The sequence below is a fragment of the Medicago truncatula genome, chromosome 4 (genome assembly GCF_003473485.1).
Source record: "Medicago truncatula cultivar Jemalong A17 chromosome 4, MtrunA17r5.0-ANR, whole genome shotgun sequence".
In the NCBI taxonomy this organism is placed as follows: Eukaryota; Viridiplantae; Streptophyta; class Magnoliopsida; order Fabales; family Fabaceae; genus Medicago; species Medicago truncatula.
In genome coordinates, this window is record NC_053045.1 from 35,695,859 (window position 1) to 35,704,228 (window position 8,370).

The 8,370-nt window shown below is 34.0% G+C and overlaps 1 protein-coding gene across 1 annotated transcript; it reads left to right on the top strand.

Annotated features, from left to right (window-relative positions):
- The first annotated feature begins 1,431 nt into the window (after positions 1 to 1,431).
- On the top strand, positions 1,432 to 6,716 carry LOC11444382 (beta-galactosidase 13). Its single transcript, XM_024780929.2, has 17 exons — positions 1,432 to 1,527; positions 1,632 to 1,744; positions 1,846 to 1,912; positions 1,998 to 2,090; positions 2,198 to 2,341; positions 2,644 to 2,738; positions 2,957 to 3,062; positions 3,151 to 3,354; positions 3,634 to 3,801; positions 3,898 to 4,076; positions 4,242 to 4,351; positions 4,465 to 4,574; positions 4,688 to 4,795; positions 4,896 to 5,000; positions 5,287 to 5,432; positions 5,779 to 6,124; positions 6,515 to 6,716. Exons 1-17 carry the CDS (start codon positions 1,432 to 1,434, stop codon positions 6,629 to 6,631), a joined length of 2,307 nt encoding a protein of 768 aa, XP_024636697.1. The 3' UTR covers positions 6,632 to 6,716.
- Positions 6,717 to 8,370: the final 1,654 nt, after the last annotated feature.

An 8,370-nucleotide genomic window follows, 5' to 3' on the forward strand; every position in this document is an offset into this window, starting at 1 on the left:
TTTGTCAAAAAAATATCTTAATTGTTGTCTTAAAACAATACTAGTGTGTACTCGACCGAGGATAAATTGTTGTCATTAGACTTCATTTTTGTCCTAAATCAAAAGCCAACAAATGTTTCAAACATAGAAAATGAAACAAACAGTAGAAAGATGTTGACGACATAGGCTTGGTCACATACATTAATATTTTTCATTTAGACACACAATGCAACAATCATATCATTCATTTATTTCAAAAATAATAAAAAATATTTCCTCTTATACCTTTTTTTTTTGGTACAACTCTTACACCCTTTTTTACTAATGCCTAAATACAAAATGTTTGGGGTTGTTATCAATCAAGCCTAGCTCAAATGTTAATAATCTTAATAACCCATTTAGTTTAGTAATATTAACTTGAGACCTTTAAATGTGTTCCTCTTACGATTTCAGGTTCGATTTTTCCTAAAAATCTAACATTGAAGAACATTCTATAAATGTCTCAATTGGTCCCTCAATCCAAAACATGCAAGTAGTTTAGGAGTATGAAGTACATAAAAAAACGTGACAATGAATAACCTTTACTCATTACGTTCCAAATTATAAGTTGTATTAGAAAAAAATTATTTTAAATTAAAAGTCGATTTATAATACTAATTAAATATTAATGTTACTTTTCGTATTATACATTTCATTATTTACTAATATCTTTTTGTTTTAATTTAATTTATTTTTATCATATGAGAGAGAATAATTTTGTAAAACACCTCGTCATTTCTCTTTTTCTTACAAAATAAATTACATTTTATTAGTAAAATAATCAAAATGAGTTATAATTTAAGATTAAAGAGTACTTATTTTGTCTTGGCACATGAAAGTACCATGGACCGTCCTCTCTCTATTTTGCACGTATGAAAGAAGGAGAAAGCAAAACACATTGCTATTAACCAGGCTCAAGACAAAGCAATTAACTACTCACAACCAATGATTTTGTAACTGAAATTCAAAACAAAAAACCGAGATTTCCTCTAAGCCTTTACTATACACATGTATTAGTTCACCACACGTTAGGAATTTCGGAAACACCTTACTAAGCATTATCAACTCTTCCATACCCTCACTTCCAAATTTCATGTTTCACATCATTTTTCATCTTTAACTTTTCTCTCTTTCGTATGGAATTACTTAAGTTAATTAATATGTCTTTAACTCTCAAACTTTTTTCTATTACCTTATTTTCCATCATCACCATTGTTTGTGCTCAAAATGCCGCGCAAACTATCACTTATGATGGTCGCTCACTCCTTCTCGATGGAAAAGGAGAACTTTTCTTCTCCGGTTCCATCCATTATCCACGAAGCACCCCTGATGTATGTTACTTCTTTCTCAGGTGACATTATATCTATCTGTATCGTTAATGATAAAATTATCTTTGTGCGTATTTATTTTCAGATGTGGCCAGATATTCTTGATAAAGCAAGACGTGGAGGACTAAACTTAATCCAAACATATGTATTTTGGAATGGTCATGAACCTGAGAAAGACAAGGTATGTAAAAAAAAATCTTAAACCAGACCTATTGAAGGTATGTTCAGATTAATTAATGTCCTCGTTTGTGACAAGGTAATTTGTTCCACTGTATACATATGCAGGTGAATTTCGAAGGCCGGTATGATTTGGTGAAATTCCTTAAGCTTGTACAAGAGAAAGGAATGTATGTTACCCTTAGAATTGGCCCTTTCATCCAAGCTGAATGGAATCACGGGTATGTGTGTGTATATATATATTGATTCTGCAAAATTATTTATGTTATATAGCATTGATTTAATACATTGATATTTGATTGCTACAATGTTAATATAATAGAGGACTTCCATATTGGCTAAGAGAGGTCCCTGACATCATATTCCGTTCTAACAATGAACCTTTTAAGGTAATCAACCATGATCTGTTTTCAAAATTAATTAGTGAATGTTTAAGATTAATGAAATGGGAAATTAATACTTTATAATTTGCAGAAATACATGAAAGAATATGTATCAATTGTTATAAATAGAATGAAAGAAGAAAAACTCTTTGCTCCTCAAGGAGGCCCTATCATCTTGGCTCAGGTTCTGATTTTAACATTTGATCCTTTTCTTAATTTCTAAATTATGGTTGGTGAAGCATTACATTATATATAGAAATTCCTAACATTTGTCTTATGTATGCACTGCAGATTGAGAATGAGTACAACCACATCCAACTTGCTTATGAAGCTGATGGAGATAATTATGTTCAGTGGGCTGCAAAAATGGCAGTTTCACTATATAATGGAGTTCCATGGGTCATGTGCAAGCAGAAGGATGCTCCTGATCCAGTTGTAAGTTCATTAAATTATTTTGATTAAACAGCCATTTGAGTCCTTGAATATGTCGGGATGTGTTACTATAGTCCCTGAATATATCTAAAACACCTTCGAACCGAATGTGTATTTTACTAGTTGGTTTGGTCGTCAAATATGTCTTTTGTTAAATTGTTTGATCATCGAATGTGTCTTCCGACTGTGATTTTGGCTCATGATGTTTTTGAGGTTTCGTTATATTGAGAAACTATAGAGACGCCACCTCCCACATTTAGAGAATATATAACTTCTGATCTGAATTCTATTTACTTTATTGGCAGATTAATGCATGCAATGGAAGGCACTGTGGTGATACCTTTACAGGTCCAAACAAACCATACAAACCTTTCATATGGACTGAAAACTGGACTGCTCAGTAAGTATAATTCTTTAGCTATATTTTTATATAAGCTGTTTTCATAAGTTATCCTGGAGAGCTTGCGAAAATAAGCTGAAAACAGCTTATGGATATGTCATAAGTAGTTTTTATAAGCTCTCTTAAACAATCTCACAAGTGTTAATACCACTTGATTAGCTCAAATAAGTCAATTCAAGCATGTCCTAAGTATGTTTATTGGTAATTTGCAATTACAGGTATAGAGTATTTGGAGATCCACCATCTCAAAGATCTGCAGAAGACATTGCCTTCTCAGTTGCTCGCTTCTTCTCTAAGCATGGATCTTTAGTCAACTACTATATGGTAAATAGCCTTATCTTTGTCAAAATCTTCTTTAAATGAAACTGATCATAGGCATAGTGTGTCTCAACTCAATTTGAAACTCTTGTAGTATCACGGTGGAACAAATTTTGGTAGAACAACCTCAGCCTTTACAACAACACGTTACTACGACGAAGCTCCTCTTGATGAGTTTGGCCTACAAAGAGAACCAAAATGGAGTCACCTAAGGGATGCGCACAAGGCTGTAAACCTATGTAAGAAGTCTCTACTCAATGGTGTGCCTACCACACAAAAAATTAGCCAGTATCATGAGGTAAGCATCTCAGGCAGCCTTCTCAAAATATTATAGCACTGTTGTATGTCAATCGCAGATCGTACAAAATATTGGTTTGATCGAATTCACTATAGTGTAGTAGTAGCTGATATTTGACAATATTTTGTACTTAATAGCATATCGTGGAACAATAGCAATTAGTTCAAATTCTACTACTTTGAAGTACTATAATAGCTACTATTTGACAACAAAGCATTATACGGAAGAAATGTACGTCACTGACAAATTAAGCTGATCTGAAATTTACAAACTGTGCAGGTTATAGTCTATGAAAAGAAAGAAAGTAATTTATGTGCTGCTTTCATCACTAACAACCACACCCAAACAGCAAAAACATTAAGTTTCAGAGGTTCAGACTATTTTTTGCCACCACGTTCCATCAGCATTCTTCCTGATTGCAAGACTGTGGTCTTCAACACTCAAAATGTAAAATATTTATCCCTTAAGTTATACAAGTAACTTTGTTATCTTTGAGTAGTCTTTAGCCTTCAGTTCTTGTAGCTAACTACTTTTCATAATCAGATTGCTTCACAACACAGTTCAAGACACTTTGAGAAATCAAAGACTGGAAACGATTTCAAGTGGGAGGTGTTTTCTGAGCCTATACCAAGTGCCAAGGAATTGCCATCCAAACAAAAACTTCCTGCAGAACTTTACAGCTTGCTTAAGGACAAAACTGATTATGGGTGGTACACCACGAGGTGAGTTCATCTTCAGTCCACATTCCTAAGCATCGAGTTATTTTGAGGCCTTTTGCGAGTGTCTGTAATAAAATAAACTCAAATAAACTCTTCAAAACACGTACACGCAGTTTCTAATTCTAAATGAGAATTGGTGAAACTGATTTTTCTTTTTTTTTAATGCAGTGTGGAGTTGGGTCCAGAAGACATACCAAAGAAGAGTGATGTAGCACCCGTTCTTCGTATTCTGAGTCTTGGACATTCATTGCAGGCCTTTGTAAACGGAGAATACATCGGTAAGCATACAACACAGAAATTTGATTTGTAAAAGGAAAATGCTCAATCCAATGTACTTAAATTGATGTCTTAATAATCAAGTAATTATAATAATTTTCTTCATGGTTTTAAGGATCCAAACATGGTAGCCATGAAGAGAAAGGTTTTGAATTCCAGAAACCTGTAAACTTTAAGGTTGGAGTTAACCAGATAGCTATCTTGGCTAATTTAGTAGGACTACCTGTAAGAGGCCCAACTTTTTTCATTCTTTTTAATTCAAATTTGTTTCACTTTGGCTTAGTTCTTTATGTTTTAAAGAAGAACAATAACATTTTTGTATCCCTTTTATTACACAGGATAGTGGAGCATACATGGAACACAGATATGCTGGACCTAAGACTATAACCATCCTAGGTTTGATGTCTGGAACAATTGACCTCACTTCTAATGGTTGGGGTCATCAGGTATTTTAATCTGTCTTTAAAAAAATATTTTAATTAAAGATCCAAACTATGATTGAATTGCTAGGATTGTATTGTTAATTGAATCGATGACAATTTGCAGGTTGGTCTCCAAGGTGAGAATGATAGCATTTTCACCGAGAAGGGATCAAAGAAAGTAGAATGGAAAGATGGCAAGGGAAAAGGATCAACTATCTCCTGGTACAAGGTATTGGCCATTTAGATTAAAACATATCTTTCGTCCTATAAAATTACGAATTTATAAGTTCAGTCCCTACAAAAAAAAAAAAAAAAAAATCATTTTTAGCCCTTTGGCAAATACATATCTAAGTTTACCACTTGTATGATTTGAAAAAATTTATGTAAAGACTAAATTTAAAAAGTCGTGAAGTTTATAGGAACTAAAAGTATATATATAACTCTAGTTTTTATTTGTAACATGATTCAATCAAACACCTTTGAATTCTTTATGATTCCATATATTCATTTTGCAGACAAATTTTGATACACCAGAAGGAACAAACCCAGTTGCCATCGGAATGGAAGGTATGGCAAAAGGAATGATTTGGGTTAATGGTGAAAGCATTGGTCGTCACTGGATGAGCTACCTCTCTCCTCTTGGAAAGCCTACTCAATCAGAGTAAGAAAATCGGAATCTTTTATTCACTCGAATTTAGTGACTGAATTTTTTATTCACTCGAATCTTGCTAAGAGTCGCACATTAGATCATATTTGACATGAAAATGTATTTATAAGTGGTGGACAGTCCTCGCCTTATAAATCGGTTTTGTATGAGTTAGGTTAGATGGTATAACAGTTTGTCCAATATCTGTTGGAGCATCCTTAACGGGTCACTGCTATTTGACCACTCGCGTTCACGCGCTCTAGATGTCCAGTCTGCTGGACTTGAAATCAAATGAAAAACTAACTATAGTTGCTTTCATTATTTCTTTTTCTGTCCATTTTAAGATTTTTGCTTGTATCAGGTACCACATTCCAAGATCTTTCCTTAAACCAAAAGACAACTTGCTTGTAATATTCGAAGAAGAGGCAATAAGTCCAGACAAGATTGCTATACTAACTGTCAACAGAGATACAATATGCAGTTTCATCACAGAGAATCACCCTCCTAATATTAGGTCATTTGCAAGTAAGAACCAAAAACTCGAACGTGTGGGGGAGAATCTGACTCCAGAAGCTTTTATCACGTGTCCGGACCAGAAAAAAATTACGGCTGTTGAGTTTGCAAGCTTTGGTGATCCTTCGGGTTTCTGTGGAAGCTTTATTATGGGAAAATGTAATGCACCTTCCTCCAAGAAGATTGTTGAGCAGGTAGAGCTCTCGTTTCTTTGCTAGCAAACTAACTTTGGTCATGTTTGGATTAACGGCTTGATTAAGCACTTATAGTACTATAAGTGTTTGCTATTTCTATAATAAAACATAAAATAAGTCAAGTTATTTTCGGTAAAAGTGATAAGTTTTTTTTACAATCTATCTTGAAGTGCTTATGGAAATCATTTGAAAATAGTTTATGGACATGTCATAAGTTATTTCCATAAGCTCTCTCAAACAGTCGTATATGTGCTTATCTCAGTAGATAAGCTCAAATAAGTCGGTCTAAACAAACTCTTTCTCTTTTATTTTTATCATTTTCTGTTTTATATGCTGTGACAAATATGAAGGTGATAAATAACATGTTCTGTGTGACTGTAATTTGAGCAGCTATGCTTAGGAAAACCAACTTGTTCGGTTCCAATGGTCAAAGCAACTTTCACCGGTGGCAATGATGGTTGTCCAGATGTTGTGAAGACGCTTGCAATCCAAGTGAAGTGTGGATGAGTTGAGCTAGTGATTTGGTTGGTGAAGTTGATGGAGTCCATGAGCTCAATTTTTTGTTTGTTTTATTTTTTTTTAGCAAAAAATACCTGGGAAGATTCATCTTTGTTTTTGACAGACAAACATTTTGTCAGTTCATTTAGTTTTTACATCTAAAACACAAATAAAATATTTATAAGAATTCAATTTTGTTTCATATTCACTGCCTTGTCCTTGTTGGAGTATAGTCCCTTTAAATTCCTAATAACTCAAACGATGTTAAGTAAATGGTGCTTTGTGATGAATCACATGTTTCATTGCTTCGAATTGAACCTTCCCTATGTAATTATTCAATGCATGTTACTGGTGATGGAATTGAGGAGCATTCAACATTACTGGTCAAGATTTGCAATGGATCCTACTCTATTTGGGACCTCAACTTATATGCAAACTGTCAATTAATCTCAATAACTTGCTAGTCAAGAAACCCCTTCCTGCATGGTAATATATATCCCAAAAGACTCTTGATAACTCCAAGTCCAAGCCATGCCTCATGCCCTCGTCTATTCCCATTCTGCTAAATCAAAACTCAACTCTGTCATTGCCTTCCCTCTCTGCAAACTTTGGCTTTTTGAGTCTTTTGGTCCCGTTGAAGGATCCAAATCACAAAAAGCAAACACTTCTGTAATAGTACTTTGAAAACTTGAATTGTGCTACAGTGGTACCAGTACTATTACTTACTTTCAACACCATATGAAACAGCAAAAAAGATTGAAAATTTGCATTTTATCTTGAAACTGCATTTTTCTGATGGATAAAGTTACAAAGAATACCAAAACTTCCATTCACAAATACATATTACATGAGTAACAAGTCACTGATACAAAATTTCCAATTATCATATGGCTGAAACAATAAGGCTGAAACTAACATTGAGAAATTGCGACATGTTAATCTCGTTCGGTAACTGCTAAACAAATTGATATCAGTGGGACACAAACTCACAAAGTTATAACTAAGAGAACAATGGAGAATTTCTTTAAACACACACTAATTTTATTGCCGAAGACTTGATGATACAATATGGTACAAGCATGTGCCTTTTATAGGCTCTTAAACTTAATGTCGGTTACTAGATTTTTCTAGCTATGGATGGTGCTAGATTATTCCTATAGAGGTGGTGTACAATCAGCACTAGATTATTCTTTTGGTTACAAGATTATTCTAGGTGGTGCTACATAATATAGATATTTTTAACTCTTAATGACAAAGAGTAACTCCAAGCTTCTATACTCTTCTAGATATTTCTTGATTTAATTTCTAACATTGTCTCCCTTAAATCAAGCTTTCATCATTCCAAGCATTTTCTTCAATTTGTAAAATGACTCAATCTTCAATGGCTTTGTAAAAATATCTGCAATTTGCTCTTCAGTGGGACAGTACTCGATCACCACTTCTTTCTCAGCAATTAACTCTCGTATCTTGTGAAACCGGATGTCAATATGCTTGGACCGTCCATGAAAAACTGGATTTTTGCTCAATGCAATTGCTGACTTGTTATCACAATATATCTTTGTAGGAGTGTTCTGCTCATGATGCATCACTTCTAAAATTCTTCTCAGCCACACTGTTTGAGTAGCACAACTGGCTGCTGCTATATATTCTGCTTCTGCTGTTGAAAGAGCAACCACAGGTTGTTTCTTCGAAGACCATGATATTGCACCGGTTCCTAGATGAAATGCGTACCCTGACGTGCTTTTTCT